This window comes from Astyanax mexicanus, chromosome 15, assembly GCF_023375975.1.
Source record: "Astyanax mexicanus isolate ESR-SI-001 chromosome 15, AstMex3_surface, whole genome shotgun sequence".
Classification (NCBI taxonomy): domain Eukaryota; kingdom Metazoa; phylum Chordata; class Actinopteri; order Characiformes; family Acestrorhamphidae; genus Astyanax; species Astyanax mexicanus.
Window position 1 is genome coordinate 46,348,104 of NC_064422.1, and position 24,349 is coordinate 46,372,452.

Consider the following 24,349-nt stretch of genomic DNA (forward strand, 5'->3'; position numbering starts at 1 on the left):
TATTATGACCACCTCCTTATTTCTACAGTTTCTAGCATCTCATCAGCTGCACTGATCCTGTAGTTCACTGTAATTTTATAATATCTCTCCCGCAGGAGCAGAGAATACATCAACACCTTCTTTACAGTTATAAAATTAGTAGTTTTTATTCTTATAAAGTTTCCAATCCTTTAGAGAAAGACGAATGATGAATGTAAACACCTTTATAGCAAAATAGAGAACTGTAAAAACACTTCGTCCATATAAATGTTTCATTTAATCTAATTAGAAAACCTTAAAAGCGCCTGCATTCTGTTTTTTTAATATTATATGTTCAATTAAACAATTTTAAGAGTTTTTAAATCACACTGACTCAGTGACATCCATCTACACTCATCCACCTCCATCCACCCCCTCATCCATCCATCCATAAACACACACAATAATAAAGTTCAGACTCACCATGGTGATTCCTAAACTCCAGATATCAGATTTCACATTGTAGCCTTTCTGATTGGTCTCTGGATTTATCCTCTCCGGCTGAGAGAGAGAGAGAGAGAGAGAGAGAGAAGGAGGGAGAGAGAGAGAGAAGGAGGGAGAGAATGAGAGAGAGAGAGAGAATAAGAGAGGGAGAGAGAGAGAGAGAGAAGGAGGGAGAGAATGAGAGAGAGAGAGAGAGAATAAGAGAGGGAGAGAGAGAGAGGGAAAGTTTAACAGCACTGTTAGGAACTAAGCTTTTCCTCACAACAAGAGCTTCCCTCTTTCCATTCATAAAACATTCAAACCACCTACACACTACACACACACACACACTACCTCACACACACACTACCTCACACTATTCCATGTTTTGTTGTTTTAATGTTTACACTGAGCTGTTCTTACACTAAAAACAGTCTGACCACCAAACAGATCACATGATAATTCACTATATCAGTGGAGTTTAAATGTAAAACTATTCTGCCGTATATTTATGGCGTGTATACAAATATGCATACAGAGAGATTAAAATAAAACCAAAATAAAGGTAAACATAGTTTTGAACCATTTTTTTGTCATTTGTAGTTTGAAATTTAGTAGGAGGAAAAAAATCGAATCGAAATCGATTTCTTTTTGTAAAATAATCGAGTTTTTTTTTTTTTCGGGCTATAATCTCCCAGTAAAGTTATACAGTGAGTGAACTTACCGCCATGTAAGGCTTACAGCCAGCGTCCATGGTTTTAGCCACAGAGTCCACCAGATACCCACTGATCCCAAAATCACACATCTTCACCTGACCCTGCATGTTGATCAGGACGTTGGAAGGCTTCACATCTAAAAAACGAACAGAGAGAGAGAGAAATGGAGTGAGGAGAGGAAAATAGATTTTTGCTCCACTGTGGCGGGGGATTATAAACGGATATTTATGTGAAATATCTCAATATCACCAACACAGAATAATAACACAGAAATACCAGCATATTAAATCAGCATTAAAATCAATTTATTAAATAAAAACTATTTTCAGAACAGCGGAACACATTTCCCCCGGCGGAGACGGTTATCACTAAACCCACCCAACAGTATATTCACACTCACACTCTCCTCACACCAGCCTGGGGCACGCCGAGGGTTCAGGCTGAGACTACAGGACACTACGGGGCACTACAGCACATTACAGCGGACTACAGGGCACTATGGGGCACTACAGCACATTACAGCAGACTACAGGGCACTATGGGGCACTACAGCACATTACAGCAGACTACAGGGCACTATGGGGCACTACAGCACATTACAGCAGACTACAGGGCACTATGGGGCACTACAGCACATTACAGCAGACTACAGGGCACTATGGGGCACTACAGCACATTACAGCGGACTACAGGGCACTATGGGGCACTACAGCACATTACAGCAGACTACAGGGCACTATGGGGCACTACAGCACATTACAGCAGACTACAGGGCACTATGGGGCACTACAGCACATTACAGCAGACTACAGGGCACTATGGGGCACTACAGCACATTACAGCAGACTACAGGGCACTATGGGGCACTACAGCACATTACAGCAGACTACAGGGCACTATGGGGCACTACAGCACATTACAGCAGACTACAGGGCACTATGGGGCACTACAGCACATTACAGCAGACTACAGGGCACTATGGGGCACTACAGCACATTACGGGGCACTACAGGGCATGACTTCGCACTACAGGACACTAGAGCTCACAACAGGGTACTACAAAGCACTACAGAGCACTACAGAGCATTATAGCACACTACAGGGCACTAAAGGGTGCTGCAGCGCATTACAGGGCACTACAGCACCCTACAAGGCACTATGGAGCACTATAGGGAACTACAGGGCACTACAGGGCACTACAGGGCTAACGTGGCATCTAGGATTTTTTTTAATGTAAAGGTGAGTTAAAGCAGACAGTAATATTAATAAACGGCTCTTGATTCAGTTCTTTATTTAGTTCAGATCTCCTCAGGAGGAAACCGCGAGGTTTAAACAGGAAGTGAAGCTGTAAAATCTAAAATCTCCCCCAGAATTCCAGAGTAAAGGACTGTATCTGTTATTAAGAGTTGTGAGTAAAGGAGAGAGTAATCAGTAAGAGGGGGAAGGGAAGTACAGCTCATTCAGAGAAGAGGATGGGTGGAGGTTGTGATGAAATCGTTCTTTCAGTATTTCTAGATTAAAACGTCTCAGACTCTTTACTTCCTGTCTGATTCCAAATACAGAGCACTGCTGTGCACTAGTGGTGGATTTTAATTAATTACTATAGCTATAGCTTAGATTTAAGCTTACTTGTTTTATTCTATAAACTACAGACAAAATTTCTCCCAAATTCCAAATAAAAATATTCTCATTTAGAGCATTTATTTACAGAAAATGAGAAATGTCTGAAATAACAAAAAAAAAGATGCAGAACTTTCAGACCTCAAATAATGCAAAGAAAACAAGTTCATATTCATAAAGTTTTAAGAGTTCAGAAATAATCAATATTTGGTGGAATAATCCTGGTGGTTTTTAATCACAGTTTTTTTTTTCATGCATCTTGGCATCATGTTCTCCTCCACCAGTCTTACACACTGCTTTTGGATAACTTTATGCTGCTTTACTCCTGGTGTAAAAACTGGTGTTCATTTTACTCAAACATAAACCTATAAATAGCAAAATCAGAGAAACTGATAACTGATCTGTATAAGGTATAAGTCTGTAGTTACTGTAAGATCTCTTAATTTTAATGGAGTGGATACAGTACAGTATCTCTCTGATCTGATCTGTTAGTTTAATATAAAGCTGATCACTCACCTCGGTGGATCACAGACAGTCTGCTGTGCAGATGCTCCAGAGCTTTCACAATCTGCACATTCAAAAGCACAGTGACAGAAATCACACTTACAGAAATATATTAATAAAACAAAAAGTTTTCACTATCAGATGAAAATGCACAACATTAAGAAACATAATAAAATCATATAGAACAATGGGAGGTCTACCATATACATTTTTAATCAATAGTTTTATGTGACTTTTTGGTACCACTTTAAAATAAGACTGCCTTTATAAAGGGTTTATAAATGGTTTACAATTAGTTTATTAATGGTTACTAATTAGGTTGTAAATGCCTTAAAAATCATTAATAACCAGTTATAACACATACATAGAAAGGGCAACAGTATAGATGGCTGTGTAATATAGTTCACTATTTGGCAAACAACAGGTCATTGTTGCCCTTTCTACGTATGTGTTATAACTGATTATTAATGATTTTAAGGCATTTACAACCTAATTAGTTACTATTAATAATCTAATTGTAAACCATTTATAAACCCTTTATAAAGGCAGTCTTATTTTAAAGTGGTACCGACTTTTTTTAAAATAATTTATTTGATATTAAGAAAATTACCACCACGGATTACCTGTATATAACCTGTAAGCTTAATGTTTTAGTTTTAATTATTTTATTGATTGGTTGAGTAATCTGATGACTCCATTACTGTATTTTCGAACTATAAGCTGCACTTTTCTACACAATTCTTTAATTTAAGAGCTCCTTATGTATGAATTCTATCAGTCAGGTATTAAGCAGCAGTAAAGACACTCCACTGAAGTAAATATGGGTGAGTTTTCAGCGAAGTTTCTCCAACACTAAGGCTGGAGCAGTGTTAGTATTAGCATTAGCATTACCTGCTAACCGAAGCGCTAGCTCTTTTGCCTTTCGGAGATGAGTACACTGGACTGTAGTCTGTGTGTTTACCATGTAAAAAACAAGCTACTTTGGACAAACCGCCAGCTAATATCACCCTAGGCTACCAGAACACTCAGGGTTCTTCAGTTTAACGCTATCGGGCAGCATTACCTAGCTGTGGCTAATGCCAATGCTGCTCCAGCCTACGACCGAACTACGGCCCACGGGCCATTTGCTTCCCGTTTCCTTTTTTTGATTGGCCCGCGAGGTATCTTAGAAATAAAATGAAAGTTGGCCGCTATTAAGCAGGATTTTATAATGTAAGATTCAAAGTTTGAACACTAGGTGTCGCTCGCTATCACATAAACCCTAAATAAAACTCTCCTCATCTCCTTTCCTTCCTTTTGGTAGAACATGGCAACTCTAAATACACGGAAAAATAAACAGAGAATGCAGAAAACTTCAGGCAAAGATAGATAAAAACAGTAACTCAGTCAGGTAAAATGGTGTGTAAATGATAGTTATCAAGTAAATGTATTTTTTTTAAGTGGTATATTTCATTATTTGTTGTTTATTACTGAGTCTGTGGCCCCTGACTGCACATATATTTCTCCTTCTGGCCCCCCCCCAAAAAAAATTCCATTAAAAGGGAAACATAGCGACATCCTTGCTCACTTCGATGTAGGCACCCAAATAGTGTCTCTTAAATGTGCCTTATAGTCTGAAAAATACAGTAATATATATGGGTATGGGTGTGTGCACTCAAATAAAATATTGTAAATATATTGCTAAAATCACTGTACTCACAGAGACAGCCATCTTTCCCAGGATGTCCTCGGGGATGGTCTTGCCCTTCTCATGAACTTGCTTATAAAACTTATCCAGTGACGTGTCCATCAACTCCATACAGATCCACACATCACCCTGAATATAACACACACAACATATAAAACACATACGCAATATAAAACACATACACAATATAAAACACATACACAATATAAAACACACACACACACACACACAACATATAAAACACATACGCAATATAAAACACACACACAATATAAAACACATACGCAATATAAAACACATACGCAATATAAAACACATACGCAATATAAAACACATACACAATATAAAACACATACACAATATAAAACACACACACACACACACAACATATAAAACACATACGCAATATAAAACACATACACAATATAAAACACATACGCAATATAAAACACATACGCAATATAAAACACATACACAATATAAAACACACACACACACACACACAACATATAAAACACATACGCAATATAAAACACACACACAATATAAAACACATACGCAATATAAAACACATACACAATATAAAACACACACACACACACACAACATATAAAACACATACGCAATATAAAACACATACACAATATAAAACACATACGCAATATAAAACACACACACACACACACACACAATATAAAACACATACGCAATATAAAACACATACGCAATATAAAACACATACGCAATATAAAACACATACACAATATAAAACACACACACACACACACAACATATAAAACACATACACAATATAAAACACACACACACACACACACAACATATAAAACACATACACAATATAAAACACACACACAATATAAAACACATACGCAATATAAAACACACACACACACACAATATAAAACACATACGCAATATAAAACACATACACAATATAAAACACACACACACACACACACAATATAAAACACATAAGCAATATAAAACACACACACACACACAATATAAAAACACATAAACACACACAATATAAAACACATACGCAATATAAAACACACAACACACAATATAAAACACATACACAATATAAAACACACACACACACAATATAAAACACATACGCAATATAAAACACACGCACAATATAAAACACATACACACACAATATAAAACACACAACATAAAACATACGCAATATAAAACACACACACACACACAACATATAAAACACATACGCAATATAAAACACACAACACACAATATAAAACACACACACACACACACAATATAAAACACATAAGCAATATAAAACACACACACACAATATAAAACACATACACACACACAATATAAAACACATACGCAATATAAAACACACACACACTATATATAAAACACATAAGCAATATAAAACACACACACACACAATATAAAACACATACGCAATATAAAACACACACACACACACAATATAAAACACATACGCAATATAAAACACATACACACACAATATAAAACACATAAGCAATATAAAACACACACACACACAATATAAAACACATAAGCAATATAAAACACACACACACACACAATATAAAACACATACGCAATATAAAACACACACACACACACACACAATATAACACACAACATATAAAACACATACGCAATATAACACATACACACACACACACACACACACACAATATAAAACACATACGCAATATAAAAACACAACACACAATATAAAACACACACGCAATATAAAACACACACACAATATAAAACACACAACATATAAAACACACACACACACACACACACAATATAAAACACATACGCAATATAACACACACACACACACACACACACACACACAATATAAAACACATACGCAATATAAAACACACACACACACAATATAAAACACACACACACACAATATAAAACACACACACACAATATAAAACACATACGCAATATAAAACACACACACACACACACACAATATAAAACACACAACATATAAAACACATACGCAATATAACACATACACACACACACACACACACACACACACACAATATAAAACACATACGCAATATAAAAACACAACACACAATATAAAACACACACACACACACACACAATATAAAACACACAACATATAAAACACACACACACACACACAATATAAAACACATACGCAATATAAAACACACACACACACACACACACTTTAATTATATCGACTATCAACTACCCAAACCAGACGTCAGCCCGTAAACTACTGTTCTGGGCTTTAGCTTTGTTTAAACATGTAGTTAAAGGTGTTTCTTACTGGCAGGAAAATCAGATTAATCTTTATAAAACATCAATTTTACCCTCTGAACCCAATGAACCTTTAACTTTACCCTCTATCCCAACAACAAGAATCATCACACCCTACCCCTCTATCCCAACAACAAGAATCACCACACCCTACCCCTCTATCCCAACAACAAGAATCACCACACCCTACCCCTCTATCCCAACAACAAGAATCATCACACCCTACCCCTCTATCCCAACAACAAGAATCACCACACCCTACCCCTCTATCCCAACAACAAGAATCATCACACCCTACCCCTCTATCCCAACAACAAGAATCACCACACCCTACCCCTCTATCCCAACAACAAGAATCACCACACCCTACCCCTCTATCCCAACAACAAGAATCACCACACTCTACCCCTCTATCCCAACAACAAGATTCATCACACCCTACCCCTCTATCCCAACAACAAGAATCATCACACTCTACCCCTCTATCCCAACAACAAGAATCATCACACCCTACCCCTCTATCCCAACAACAAGAATCATCACACCCTACCCCTCTATCCCAACAACAAGAATCACCACACTCTACCCCTCTATCCCAACAACAAGAATCACCACACCCTACCCCTCTATCCCAACAACAAGAATCATCACACCCTACCCCTCTATCCCAACAACAAGAATCACCACACTCTACCCCTCTATCCCAACAACAAGAATCACCACACCCTACCCCTCTATCCCAACAACAAGAATCACCACACCCTACCCCTCTATCCCAACAACAAGAATCACCACACTCTACCCCTCTATCCCAACAACAAGATTCATCACACCCTACCCCTCTATCCCAACAACAAGAATCATCACACTCTACCCCTCTATCCCAACAACAAGAATCACCACACTCTACCCCTCTATCCCAACAACAAGAATCACCACACCCTACCCCTCTATCCCAACAACAAGAATCACCACACCCTACCCCTCTATCCCAACAACAAGAATCACCACACTCTACCCCTCTATCCCAACAACAAGAATCACCACACCCTACCCCTCTATCCCAACAACAAGAATCATCACACCCTACCCCTCTATCCCAACAACAAGAATCACCACACCCTACCCCTCTATCCCAACAACAAGAATCACCACACCCTACCCCTCTATCCCAACAACAAGAATCACCACACCCTACCCCTCTATCCCAACAACAAGAATCACCACACTCTACCCCTCTATCCCAACAACAAGAATCATCACACCCTACCCCTCTATCCCAACAACAAGAATCACCACACTCTACCCCTCTATCCCAACAACAAGAATCACCACACTCTACCCCTCTATCCCAACAACAAGAATCACCACACTCTACCCCTCTATCCCAACAACAAGAATCACCACACCCTACCCCTCTATCCCAACAACAAGAATAATCACACCCTACCCCTCTATCCCAACAACAAGAATCATCACACTCTACCCCTCTATCCCAACAACAAGAATCACCACACTCTACCCCTCTATCCCAACAACAAGAATCACCACACCCTACCCCTCTATCCCAACAACAAGAATCACCACACTCTACCCCTCTATCCCAACAACAAGAATCACCACACTCTACCCCTCTATCCCAACAACAAGAATCACCACACTCTACCCCTCTATCCCAACAACAAGAATCACCACACTCTACCCCTCTATCCCAACAACAAGAATCACCACACCCTACCCCTCTATCCCAACAACAAGAATCACCACACCCTACCCCTCTATCCCAACAACAAGAATCACCACACCCTACCCCTCTATCCCAACAACAAGAATCATCACACTGTACGGCTCTATCTCAGGGTAAGGGTTGGTACCTCTCTGAAGAGCGCTCCGTAGAAAGTCACAGTGTAGAAACAGTCCACTGTTCTCATTGAAATATCCAGATCCATCAGCAGCCGTTTCTGCTCCTGAGTGTTCACCGTCGCCCGGATTCTCTATAAACACAATAAAACGCTCTGTTACAGGATTAAATCACAATATAGAGATACACCCAACATACAGTGAATAAAACAAATTTACCTGCCAGAAAAGTAAAAATACCTAATACATTTATAAACTGAACAATAACATTTTCTTTGAAAAGCAGGAAAAACACATACAGGTTATTACTTTTATGTAAGGGTGGGTCAAAGGTGGCTAAAGATAATCTGTAATCTGGGGGTCCTTGACAGCAGGTTAGAACCAATCAGATTCCACTCTGATTAAAAAAAAATGATTAAGGCTAAAGTTTTTTTTTTTCTTCTAATTTTTTATCCCATTTTCTCCCCAAATTTTGCTTAGCCAATTACCCAACCCACTCATTAGGACTCCTCCCACTATCACTAGTGATGCTCCAACACCAGGAGGGTAAAGAAGACCAGCACACGCCTCCTCCAACACATGTGAAGTAAGACTCCGCCTCTTTTTGAACCTTTTTGCCGAGTAGCATCACAGCGCTAACGCTCGGAGGAAAGCGCAGCGACTCGGTTCTGATACATGAGCTCACAGACGCAGCCTTGTGCTGATCCACATCACCCTAGGAGTGATGAGGGGAAAGAGAGAGCGCCATCTACTGTACTGTACCCACCCAGAGAGAAACAGCAAGAGCAACTGTGCTCTCTCAGGACTCTGACAGCTGATGGCAAGCTGCATGACCGGGATTCGAACCAGCGATCTCCCGGTCATACTGGCAGAGCTTTAGACCGCTGGACCACTCGGAGTTGAAATTCATATAAAACCTAAGAGTTTAAAATTTACGTAACGCACAGATCTGTGGACCAAAGAAATTATTTTGTATGTTTTCATGTTAATAATGATATTTCCTTAAGTTTTTATTGGGAACATTAAACAATCTGCTTGAATGTTAAAAGAACAACGGAGTTCAATGATTTAGATTGGGCAGTCAACACATATACTCTGTTTTTTTGTTTCATTTGTGATGTATCTTCGTGCACACTATGATGGTGATGCTAAAGCGATATATGGTGCAGCTCTACAGTTCAGGTACAGGTGAGCACCTACCTTAACGGCCATGATGACACCGCTGGGCACATGCCTCATCTTATCCACCACTCCATACGCCCCCCTGCCCAGCTCCCCGATCTGCTCCAGATCATCTGCTTTCACCTCAAAATTCTGATCAAAAACACAAAAAGAAGAAAAAGAAGATTAAAGATCATCATTTCATCCTTAACAACATATTAGATAATAAAAAAGCACAGGTGAGAGCTGTGCCATATCTAGGGCTCTATGAAATCTGCCTTAGTAGTTTTGGTCACAATTAGGATGTTTAGTTTTTTATATAAAAAAAAAAAGAACAGATAATTAATTACATGCACTGTGGTTATTTAGTTAATTCCAAATTAATCGCATTAAATCTCATTCGTCATCAAGATACGTGCTGGTTAGAGGATCAGTTCTGGGGTTTTGAGATGATTCTTTTTATTTTAAATGTTCACAGTAGTTTTTAGAATAAAAACAGCTAAACAACAATGTTCATTTTACTTTAACATATCTATAAATAGCAATTTCTGAAGCAGTATATACACAAAATAAAACTATAATAATAAATGCAGTAGTAAATTCTTGGAATTCTTGTTATCACTGTGTAACTTTTTGTTTTGCACGTTGTTAATATTGCTTTTTGTTCTTAATTTTTCATTACTTGAGTATTTTAATTATGTCTTGTATTTTCTTTTCTTATTTCATTTTCTTAACATTGTTCTTAAATTATTTTTGTAAACTACAATTCTTATTTTACATGTTTTTAATTTGATGTATCTTTCTCTTAATCGTGTTTAAATCATGTTTTATCCATGCTTTATTCTTGTTTTATTCTTTTACTTCCATTTTTATCGTTACATGTTTTTCTCCTTGTATTTTCTCATTTGTAAAGCACATTCTCCTCCACCAGTCTTACACACTGCTTTTGGATAACTTTATGCTGCTTTACTCCTGGTGTAAAAATTCAAAAATTGTGATCATCCATCTTCCTCTTGATTATATTCCAGAGGTTTTTAAATTGCTAAAATCAAAGAAACTCATTTTTAAGTGCTCTCTTATTTTTTTAAAGCTGTATATTGGCTATATGTTTTTGAAACATATAGTTTTTACTTTTGATTTTTAAAGGTTTGATTGCAGATTTTATGTTTTTTTGCATAAAACTTTTCGTTCCATATTTTTTATATTGACAAAACGATCGTGGTTGTGTAGAAATATTGTGATGTTATTTTAGAGCAGTATCGATCAGGCTGCTCGTCACTGTGACGCCGCATAAGCTCTGAACCTCGAGGCCAGAAAATACGACCCGTTTAATCTCAGATCCAAGGGCGTAGGAGCGGGTTTGATATTGGGGGGGACACATTTGCCAATATGAACCCAAGCCCACCCTATAGTTTCATAGAACAACATTTGTGGAAATTACTTTTAATCACAAATAATATTTTTTTCTGTATTTTGTTTTTTATTAGTTAACAAGGTGATTTTACAACCTAAACATGTTACTTCACATTACAGTTACTGTTGTAAGAAAAAAATATGCATATACATATACATATGACAAAAATGATCAGTTATCACCTAATATTTAAAATAATATAACAGATTTGGTTATTATTATTATTATTATTATTATTATTATTATTATTATTATTATTATTGTTATAATTATGTATTGGCATGTCAATTCTGTTGTATATTTACATTTTCTCCACTCTTACGCTTTTATTTTTCTATTAAAAGCTCTTCTAAAGATTGGTGTCCTTTTATGTAAAAGAATGTAACTTTACGTTTCATAAAGATTTTAATTATAAACGTCAGGACATGTGGCCTTACTGTGAACCCTGTTCTTACGTATTCTACTGAATATTAACACTGTTCTACATATTCTAGAGCTTTCTCTGCTTTAAAGACATTTAATAAAGTAAGTGGTGGTATGATGTGTCTAATACACTGCTGGATATACATGATTAAACTCAGTAAACTCAGTAAATTACTGTTTATTAGCTGATCAGCTGATCAGGTGGAAAACACAATTTTAGGGCAGTGATGATCAGGGTTAAGAAACTGCTTTAAACTACAAACATAAAGTACTGTACTACATTCTGACTATCCTCTACATCCAGCTTCTAGATAACTAGTTAACTAAATGAATTTTGTTCATTATAGCTCACAGTAAGTCCTGTAATCCTAAATTAATAAACACAGTTTGAAAATGAAACAGTAATTAGCTGATCAGGTACAGGGCAAGTTGAACATTATATATATAGTTTATTTTTTCTTTAAGCCTGACTCCCAATCTATCTAATTCCAAAGTTAAACTAACTCACTCACACAGCTGCAGTTTATTAATCACAGTGGGTTTAAACTGTGGGCTGATTCAGAGACGAGTATTTTTAACCAGCTATCAGAAACATATCATCACAGTTTATGTGGTTAGCCTACTGTTACCTTTCTTTTAGTAAAATCCCCGTATATCCAGATCTTAATCAGCTGAAGCTGCTGCAGCCCGATCCCGCTGCTAAATCTCACAGCGAGGGGGCGGGGCTTCCCCCACTAGCACACCGCGGGCCGCAAAACCAGCAAGCTGATTGGCTGTTTGTGCTGAGAGGCAGGACTTAATACCTGAACTGGCTCCGTGATTGGTCCGGTCTGTCTCCTCATTAATAGTACAGCTGACCTGAGCGAAACAATATCATTTTTGGGGGGGACAAATCCACCTGTTTCTAATATCCCCCCCGGTTCCTACGCCAATGCTCAGATCTATCAGGGTTCAGAAAGCCACGCCCCCAAAACCCTCACCTGCTTCCATCTCCCGTCGAGCATCACCTCACCTTTAACTCCGAGCACAAAGCCGCCATCTTTGCCAATGGAAAATTCCACTTATTTGAAGAGTTTAAAATAAATATTTTTACAGCCCTGCAGGCAGTAAAGCACATTCCAGCCTGACCGCAATCAGAGCCGTCCGATTGGACCATAAAGAGCAGCGGCCCGATTCTAATACACACAGCCCCACCTTACCTCACCACACACACACACACACACACTAATACACTTTACACACCGGCTTTTATTATCCTGTTACACACCCCCCCCACCCCCCCTCAACCTTACATCACCACACACACACACACACACTATACACACACACACACTATACACACTATACACACCGCCCGCCCCCCCCCCACAACCTTACATCACCACACACACACACACACACACACACACTATACACACACACACACACTATACACTATACACACACACACACTATACACACCGCCCGCCCCCCCCCACAACCTTACATCACCACACACACACACACACTATACACACCGGCTTTTATCATCTTGTTGCACCCCCCCCCCCAATTACCTTACATCACCCCACACACACACAAACACACACACACACACTACACACACATACACACTATACACTATACACTATACACACACACACACTATACACTATACACTACACACACACTATACACACTACACACACACACTATACACTACACACACACTATACACTATACACTATACACACACACACACACACACTATACACACACACACACTATACACTATACACTATACACACACACTATACACACACACACACACACACACACTATACACTATACACACTATACACACACACAATATACACTATACACACACACACACACTATACACTATACACACACACTATACACACACACTTATACACACACACTTATACATTATACACACACACACACACTACACACTACACACTATACACACACACACTATACACACACACACTAACACACACACACTAACACACACACACTAACACACACACACAGTTCTGATCAACACTGGATGGGGGCGGAGCATCCAGGAGAAATCTGAAACTCAGCTTTGTTCTTCAGATTGGTTCTAATTATGGGATCACCGGCCTAAAATTACTATTTATAGCAATTGTTTGATGAGGCCCTAGCAACCGCCTAGCAACCCCTGAAGCATCCACCTGGCAACATCATACTATCCACATGAGATAATTTAGCAACCACCTAGTAACTCTATAGTATCCACCTAGCAACCCTGTAGAAATCACCTAGTAACACTATAGTATCCACCTAGCAACCCTGTAGCAGACACCTAGCAACCCTGTAGCAGACACCTAGCAACCCTGTAGCAGACACCTAGCAACCCTGTAGCAGACACCTAGCAACCCTGTAGCAGACACCTAGCAACCCTGTAGAAATCACCTAGTAACACTATAGTATCCACCTAGCAACCCAGTAGCAGACACCTGGCAATGCCATACTGTTCACCTGGAATACTCTAGAAACCACCTAGCAACCCTGTAGTAACCAACTAAGACAACCATAATGTCCTACCTAGCAACCCTCTAAGCAGCCATACTATACTCTCCACCTAGCAACACCATAGTGCCAACCTGGGATACTGTGGCAACCACCTAGCAACCCTATAGAAACCACCTAGCAACCCCCTAGCTACACCATAGTGTCCACCTAGCAACCCTCTAAGCAGCCACCTAGCAACCTAGTTACATTATTATTATTTTGTACTAAACTAGTTTTAGCTAATTACCTTTTTTTTTACAAAACATTTTAGTTTCTACAGAACTTTTAATATATTTCTATACATTTATATATACACACATAAAATATATCTAACATCTATTAACATATATCCGGCTCTGATGTAGAGAAGTGTAAAGGGATAATGAGGACGTGACGGTACCTTCTCTCCGATGGTAACGCAGGCTTTGGAGTCCAGGTCTCTCGGGGGTCTGCAGATTAATGAACAGATCAGAGTTAACCCCCACGGAGCTCTCGCGCACTCTCACACACTCTCACTCTCACCATTACTCACACTCACTCACTCTTAATTACACACCAGATCACACACTGTAACCCAGAACACATCATTATCACCATCATCTCAACAAACTAAAGCACTTATACAAACATATTAATATATCATTATCTCTCTGTGATTATCATTTAACATTTATTTATCATTCTGATTCTGATTCGGTTCATCAATTCTGGTTCTTATCAATTATACATTATATATTTGTTTTATATTTGTTTTAAATACATTAAATATTTGTTTAAAGAACAGTATGTTTTATCCATGAAGTTGACTTATTCATGAATTTTAGTCTTTTTTATTTAGAAATAGATAAATATCAGACAGACGTGCCGTGCCATGTGAAATTAATGGTTGCCTGACGCTTTCCAGTGTGAACGCAGGGTTAGGCGCTTGTACTGTCCCTCTCTCGCGCACTATGTCTCTTTCTCTTTCCTTCTCGCTCTCTCTCTCACTGACTCCCTCTCGCCGTCTCCCTCTCTCTCACAGTCTGTCTCTCTCAGATATTATAATGCGGCAAAAAAATATCAGACCTAAACAACACTACACTATTATTACCGTCCCCCCACAATAATAGCAGGAAATTATTTTAATTCATTTTTAAATAACTGACACTACTTATATAATAATATTTTAACAATCTAAAGCTGATATTTCTTAAAAAGATCTCAAACACCAAAAAGCATCCAGTAATATTTAAGTTCAAGTTCAGTTCAAGTAATGCTGTGTTTTTTGTTCGTAATAAAGCGATACAATCAGGCTCATCGTTTTTTTGGAGTCTCTCATGATGACAGTAAAGGAAACCTGGTTTCAGTATTTACTAAAAGAGCTCGAGCCCCGTTACAACATTCCATCCCAGAAAACTAAAATTTATATATTTATAATGAAGATTCATTGTTATTATAAAGTTAATAAAGGGGAAGCTATACAGAATAACCAGTCTCTTTATTTTACCACCAACCGTACCGAAAACATACCAAAAACATACTAAAAACTTTCGAAAACGTGCTGAAAACATACTAAAAACGTACTGAAAACATACCAAAAACGTACCGAAAACATACTAAAAATGTACCGAAAACATACAAAAAACATACTGAAAACGTACCGAAAACATACAAAAAACATTCTTAAAACGTTCGAAAACGTGCTGAAAACATACTAAAAACGTACCGAAAACATACCAAAAAACGTACCGAAAACATACTAAAAATGTACCGAAAACATACAAAAAACATACTAAAAACGTACCGAAAACATACCAAAAACGTACCGAAAACATACTAAAAATGTACCGAAAACATACTAAAAACATACTAAAAACGTACCGAAAACATACAAAAAACATACTGAAAACGTACCGAAAACATACAAAAAACATACTTAAAACGTTCGAAAACGTGCTGAAAACATACTAAAAACGTACCGAAAACATACCAAAAACGTACCGAAAACATACCAAAAATGTACCGAAAACATACAAAAAACATACTAAAAACGTACCGAAAACATACCAAAAACATACCAAAAATGTACCGAAAACATACAAAAAACATACTAAAAATGTACCGAAAACATACCAAAAATGTACCGAAAACGTGATTTTTCTGTACGGTTACACCCCTATTCTCTAATATAAGGTAACTTGTGATGCCCAACCCTACCACCACTCACAGACTGCGAGAAACACTCAAACTGAGGAAAATTGTAATCTAGCTTGATTTCAAAAGTAATAAACAGAGGACAGTACTCACGTAGCAGCAGGAGGGGGCTGCTCAAACGCCTCCTTAGAGAGCTTGAGCACCGGCTTCTTCTTACCTGCAGAACAGAGGAGAGAGAGGATGGAGTGAAACAAGAAAAAGAGGAGAAAAGAAAATACACTCACAAATACAGCTCTGGAAAAAAACACTAGAATTTTTGCACCAGGAGTAAAGCAGCATAAAGTTATCCAAAAGCAGTGTGTAAGACTGGTGGAGGAGAACATGATGCAAAGATGCATGAAAAAAAAACTGTGATTAAAAACAAAACAGGTGGTTATTCCACCAAATATTGATTATTTCTGAACTCTTAAAACTTTATGAATATGAACTTGTTTTCTTTACATTATTTGAGGTCTGAAAGTTCTGCATCTTTTTTGTTATTTCAGTCATTTCTCATTTTCTGTAAATAAATGCTCTAAATGAGAATATTTTTATTTGTAATTTGGGAGAAATGTTGTCTGTAGTTTATAGAATAAAACAACAATGTTCATTTTACTCAAACATAAACCTATAAATAGCAAAATCAGAGAAACTGATTCAGAAACTGAAGTGCTCTCTTCATGTTTTACAGAGCTGTATTTAATCCAGGTCGAACAGCACTTACTCCATACAGCGTGGAGTCCTGAAATAAAATCTTTTATCCCCATATTTGATATAGTTTTCCATTCTTCTGCACAATGTATACCTGCCAGAAGGTTTAAAACACTGTATACAGAAACGACTCAATTCCAAAATGAGAATAAAATCTTTACATTGACTTTCATTAAAAATCAAAACAGTTAAAAAATTTCTTCTTTTGTAAAGCTGCAAAGTTTCTTCTTTTCCCCGGTGAGACACTGATTATTTATTATAACAATTCACAAAATACTATTATTAAATCAAACAAGACGATGAGTAAAATAAGGAAACGAAGACAAGATAGATTCACCATATATATCATCACTGTCCAATGAAAAACAAGTATCTCCAAAAAAAAACAAAAACAGCCACTTTACAGGAGCTTTCAATGGAAGTAAAAAAAAAATGTAAAAAGAGTTTATTTTTAGGTTATTTTAGAGTATTTCTATTGGTACGATCATCAAGAAATCAATAAAATGTTTAAATTATGTATTAAACTAAAAATCGACAAAAATGGAAATACTTGTTTTTCATTGGACAGCGACGATATACATCCTATAAACAGACAGATCAAAGACCGAAAATCAAAGATTAAAGATCAAAGGGCAGCGTAATCAATCAGATCAATCCGGATCATCCTTCAGAAGACGCTCGGCTCCTCCAACCCAAACCCGCTCTCACACTTACGGTCGGACAGCTCTCGCGGCTCCAGATCCCGGCTGAGCGAAAGCCAGCGAGCGAGAGAGCGAGAGGAGAGAGAGAGCGCGGGCGAGCGAGCACACAGCAGTGACAGGCGAGGGAGCTGCCACCGCCGTCGCATTCTCTCATATGGAGCCTCCAGACCCGGCACTGCCGAGCGACAGGGCGAGGGGGCGGGGCTTAGAGTGACTGACAGCAGAGTGAGCCAATCTAAACACCTGAGAGCAGGTATACACACACACTATACACACACCTAACTGCCTAACTCGACCCTTCCACTCCACTAAACACGAACAATAGCAGCCAGTGCTGTACAGCCTGTGCCAGAAGAGAGAGAGTGTGTGTGTGTGTGTGTGTGTGTTTGTGTGTTTGTGTGTTTCTAAATTAAAAACCTCTGGAATATAATCAAGAGGAAGATGGATGATCACAAACCATCAAACCACCAAACTGAACTGCTTGAATTTTTACACCAGGAGTAAAGCAGCATAAAGTTATCCAAAAGCAGTGTGTAAGACTGGTGGAGGAGAACATGATGCCAAGATGCATGAAAAAAACTGTGATTAAAAACCAACCAGGATTATTCCACCAAATATTGATTATTTCTGAACTCTTAAAACTTTATGAATATGAACTTGTTTTCTTTGCATTATTTGAGGTCTGAAAGTTCTGCATCTTTTTTGTTATTTCAGTCATTTCTCATTTTCTGTAAATAAATGCTCTAAATGAGAATATTTTTATTTGTAATTTGGGAGAAATGTTGTCTGTAGTTTATAGAATAAAACAACAATGTTCATTTTACTCAAATATAAACATAAATTTTCACAATTACGATACTCATGGCGATATGACCAAACACTGATTTAAAAATGTTATTATTGTATACAATATATGATATGATATATGATATGGTACACCCCATAAAAATAAAGATTTTTTTTCAGATTTGTAATAGAAGTCAATGATCCAGAATTATTAGTCATGATACAAATAATAATAATAATAATAATAATAATAATAATAATAATAATAATAATAATAATAATAATAATGCACTCCTCCATATATCTCCGTATATCCAGGATTAAAGTAAAATAAATGATACTGGACAGATATAATCTGTATCTAGTAGATATATAATAGGAAATGAGAACAGTGTGAATTTCTTTTGATAAAAACAGTAAAAAAGTAGAACCCTGATGTGATAATTAGGGGGGGTGATATGGCTCCATATTTCAGGGTAAAATATTGTTCAACATATTTAAAAAGTTGGCGATATCATTGGGTATGATACCTGTAGTGTACATAGAGTTCATACACTTTTTAAACAATACATTTCCATGACTTCTTCATGTTTTCAAGGCAAATTGTTTAATGACCATACGATCTTTAAAACATCAGCACAGACATGAACTATACAACTAAAAATCAACCAAAAATTAAGCAATTTTGACACACAATCTTTGATAATAAAATGTGTCAGATGCTGAGAGCTCCATTATGTAGAGCCATATTACTCATAAATGGAAACACACATTTGTTTTGAATTGCAAATTTCCATGATTTTTCCAAAACTTTCTGGGTATTTTTATTTTTCCAAAACGTATCCAGGCCTGGAAATTGTTATTTTCATATTGCATGACTTTTCCAGATTGTTCATGAGCGTACAAACCCTGACATATAATACAGGTTTAAGATTATTTGTAATTTTGCATTATAAAGCTTAATGAACAAAATGTCCTTATATCCTAAATTCTACTTTTAAATGTGTTTAATCCAGACAACCTGTCAATTACACACTCCTGCAAACTGATACCACTGAAGAAACATGGTGTGTGTGTGTGTGTGTGTGTGTGTGTGTGTGTGTGTAGCTGCAGAGGGCTGAGAAACTATTACGTAAGCACCAGAAAGGCCAGCAGCCTCCAAATATAACAACCAGAGCCATCTCAAACCATTCTCAGCTGTCAGAGCAGAACCCAGCCTCCTAAACTACACTTTCCATTCTCTACCACACACACTACACACACTACACACACACTACACACACACACACACTACACACACACTACACACACACACACTACACACACACACACTACACACACACACACACACACTACACACACACTACACACACACTACACACTACACACACTACACACACACACACTACACACACACTACACACACACTACACACACACTACACACACACTACACACACACTACACACACACTACACACTACACACACTACACACACACACACTACACACACACACACTACACACACACACACTACACACACACACACACACTACACACACACACTACACACACACTACACACACACACACTACACACACACACACTACACACACACACACTACACACACACACACTACACACACACACACTACACACACACACTACACACACACACTACACACACACACACTATACACACTTTACAGAAAGAGAGAGAGAATTATAGAGAGTTAAAAGCCTTATCAGGATTAGTTTCTCAGGTGGTTCTGGGTAATTTTTTCTTTTATGGGTTTTTAATTCTCTGTGATTTTAATCCCGTCCAGAACGCTCATGTAGGTGTTTTTCTCAGACGTCCTCTGAGAAAATTACAGGCTGAATTATCTACTGTTTTTCTCTGAACTCCTACTCCTATCTACTGTGCTCCTCCGCTAATTTTAGTCCCGTCCAGACGCACATCTCTGAGTTTCGTCTCCTCGCCTTTAGTAAAATAGATATTTGTCCACTGCTGCACACCGTAATTAGTTTGAGCGCGCCACGGTTTCCACGAAGATCCACGTTAAAAACACAACAGAGAGTGGAAATGGAGGAGCTACTGAACGTGATGTCATGTGACCGAGAAAAACTAAAACCTAAAAACTCACTGGTCCTCCTGTTTTTACAATTACAGTCCGGATGCAGGAGTTTTATCACTAAAGAGTAGAAGAGTGAAACATACAAACACAGAGAAACTAATCCCGTCCGGATAGAGCTATAGACAAAGAGGAACAAAGAGAAGGAAAGAGAGGGAGAGATGGGTTAAATGAAAAGGGTATAAAGTAGAGAGACAAAGGAAGAAAGTACATACAAATAAAGTTTTGTATTGATATTACTCTGTATATTAAGTACACTTTTGTATTTTATATAAACTCCACTCTTGTCTATACTGTAGTTACTTATTTTGTAATTCCCATTACTAATTACTTATTACTTTTATTAATAATAATAATAATGTTATTGTATTACTGTGATGCTTTGATAACACTCATTACGGTCATGCCAATAAAGCCAGTTTGGTTGTTTTATCTTGAAATAGTTCCAAAGAGCACAAGAGAGAGAGAGAGTTAAAGAAGGGAAAGAGTACGCAGAAGAGTGAGACAGAGAGAGAGAGAGAGACATAAAAAGAAAAAGTAGAAAAAGAGAGCGAGAGAGACAGAAAGAGAGCAAGAGAGAGAAAAGTAGAGACAAAGAGCAAGATAAAGAGACAGAAAAAGAAAAAGAGAAAGAGAACGTGAGAATGAGAGAGAGAGCGAGACAGAAAGAACTAGAGAAAGAGAGCAAGATAAAGAGAGAAGTAGAAAAAGAACAAGAGACAGAAGTAGCGAAAGAGCAGAAGAGAGAAAAGTAGAGAAAGAGTAAGAGAGAGACAGAAGTAGAAAAAAGAAAAAGAGAGACAGAAGTAGAGAAAGAGAGCAAGATAAAGAGACAAGGAGAAAAAAAAGAGAAATAAAGGGAGAGCGCAAGAGCAATAATGAGAGAAAGAGCGAGACAGCACAAGAGAAAGAAAGTTCAGAAAGAGAAAGCGAAAGAGAGACAGAAGTAGAGAGAGAGACAGAAGTAGAGAGAGAGAGGGAGAGAGAATAAGTTGGAGGTGTAGAACAGGACAGGTAGTGGCATGCTGAGGACAGCTTTGATCTGCACTGAGCCAAACATGCAAATTACCTCCCTCCCACCAATCAGAGACGCTCTCAGACACACTGATAAGCATGCAGCAGGAATGCACTGAATTTTTGGCAACTGAAAATATGTTTCTCTTCATGTAGAACATGAGCTCTACTGCTTTATTACATAAAGGAAAACATCTACATTATATTTATAGATAATGATGCAAAAAATATATAAATATATTTAGTGTTTCTAAAGGATTTTATGTTAAAGGTGTGAGCCACAATTAGGTGCTGATTATGTTTTATGGTTTCAGCTAGTGCTGGACGATATGACCAACATTTATATCACAATATATTTCTTAATTTTGGATGCTACAATATAACTGCATTATCGATATGAACTGTATAAAACCTGCAGCCTGTGCTGTACACTATCACACAGTAATGAACGCCTTGTAATAAACATTCACTAACAGATACTGTAAATTACTGTACATTTTAAAAACAACTCTAGACTCATTTTTTATAGTTATAGTACCATTTTAATCAGATAAATTAGTACCTTAATTTATAGAAGATGCTCACACATGCTGTAGGTTCATTACTTTTGGAAATTCTACACTACTCACGTATCTCAGAGAGTATCTAAACTTTTATACGTTTTCATATTAAATTATTATTTTATATTATTATATTATATTTTTTTTTTATATCTGAGGCTCAGTCTTTGCACTGATCTAAGGGCTCAGTCTCTGTGCTCATCTGATCTGAGGCTAGGTCTCTGCGCCAACCCGAGGCTCGGTCTGATCTGAGGCTCGGTCTCTGCGCTGATCTGAGGCTCGGTCTCTGCGCTGATCTGAGGCTCGGTCTCTGCGCTGATCTGAGGCTCGGTCTCTGCGCTGATCTGAGGCTCGGTCTCTGCGCTGATCTGAGGCTCGGTCTCTGCGCTGATCTGAGGCTCGGTCTCTGCGCTGATCTGAGGCTCGGTCTCTGCGCTGATCTGAGGCTCGGTCTCTGCGCTGATCTGAGGCTCGGTCTCTGCGCTGATCTGAGGCTCGGTCTCTGCGCTGATCTGAGGCTCGGTCTCTGCGCTGATCTGAGGCTCGGTCTCTGCGCTGATCTGAGGCTCGGTCTCTGCGCTGATCTGAGGCTCGGTCTCTGCGCTGATCTGAGGCTCGGTCTCTGCGCTGATCTGAGGCTCGGTCTCTGCGCTGATCTGAGGCTCGGTCTCTGCGCTGATCTGAGGCTCGGTCTCTGCGCTGATCTGAGGCTCGGTCTCTGCGCTGATCTGAGGCTCGGTCTCTGTGCTCATCTGATCCAAGGGCTTATACTCTGTGCTGATCTGAGGCTCAGTCACCTGTGCTGATCTGAGGCTCAGTCTCTGTGCTGATCTGTTGGTGTGCTAATATCTATACACTGCTGGGGGAAGTTCTTCTGGATAAACATTAAAACACTGTTCCCATGGAGGCAGACGCAGTAAACACAGGCGCACAGCGCAGGCAGAACCAGAGCGGACAGAACCTGATCAATGGATTATGTAACAGCGCGGTATTGGCAGGAAGTGGAGGCCCGGTGGGTGGGGGGGTTATTGTCTGCCGGCGAGGGAAGAGCCAGATTGGTACTTCCTCCGAGACACAGAGATATTTCAGTGCTAATCTGAGATCAGATTTTTACTGTTCCAGGAAAGATCATGTAGATCAGGTACTGGATTTTCCGCAGTTCTCAGATCTGTGTGTAAATCCTGCTGAGAAACACACACTGCCAAGATACAGCACATCTCACCGACTGGAGAACCAGATACCAGTTTCATCTGATTCTGCAGCTCATGCAGGAAAAACACTGTAAAACCAGCTTTTAATGAAACTGCAAAACATCCTGACGCAACTTAGAAAAGAACGATCTCCCATTTAAATCCATCTCCAGTTAAATAAAGCAATATTTATTCATATAATCTAGAGAATAATCTATAAAAAGTCTCATTCCATCGTTTTTTTATTAATTCATTTTAAAATGTCTAGTTGTGTCTCTAGTATGAATGAATATCATGTGAGCTGTTTTGTGGAGAAAAAAAAAAGGAAAAGTTCTCCGGTGATCCGGTATAATCTGCTTTAGTCC

The 24,349-nt window shown here is 38.3% G+C and overlaps 1 protein-coding gene across 2 annotated transcripts in view; it reads right to left on the bottom strand.

The window, feature by feature from the left end:
* map2k6 (mitogen-activated protein kinase kinase 6) overlaps nt 1-24,349 on the bottom strand; it is a 50,575-nt gene that overhangs the window by 4,208 nt on the left and 22,018 nt on the right. Inside the window, exons 1-9 of one of the 2 annotated variants that reach the window (XM_049464316.1) lie at nt 18,317-18,564; nt 17,006-17,069; nt 15,120-15,168; nt 10,381-10,494; nt 9,195-9,314; nt 4,981-5,097; nt 3,294-3,345; nt 1,166-1,293; nt 442-519 (exon numbers count right to left, since the gene is read on the bottom strand). In XM_049464316.1, coding sequence (XP_049320273.1) covers nt 442-519; nt 1,166-1,293; nt 3,294-3,345; nt 4,981-5,097; nt 9,195-9,314; nt 10,381-10,494; nt 15,120-15,168; nt 17,006-17,069; nt 18,317-18,449 — 855 coding nt within the window. In that variant the 5' untranslated portion in view covers nt 18,450-18,564. Of the gene's footprint in view, nt 1-441; nt 520-1,165; nt 1,294-3,293; nt 3,346-4,980; nt 5,098-9,194; nt 9,315-10,380; nt 10,495-15,119; nt 15,169-17,005; nt 17,070-18,316; nt 18,565-24,349 lie in introns of those variants that run through there. The other variant, XM_049464317.1, reaches the window with a different exon arrangement.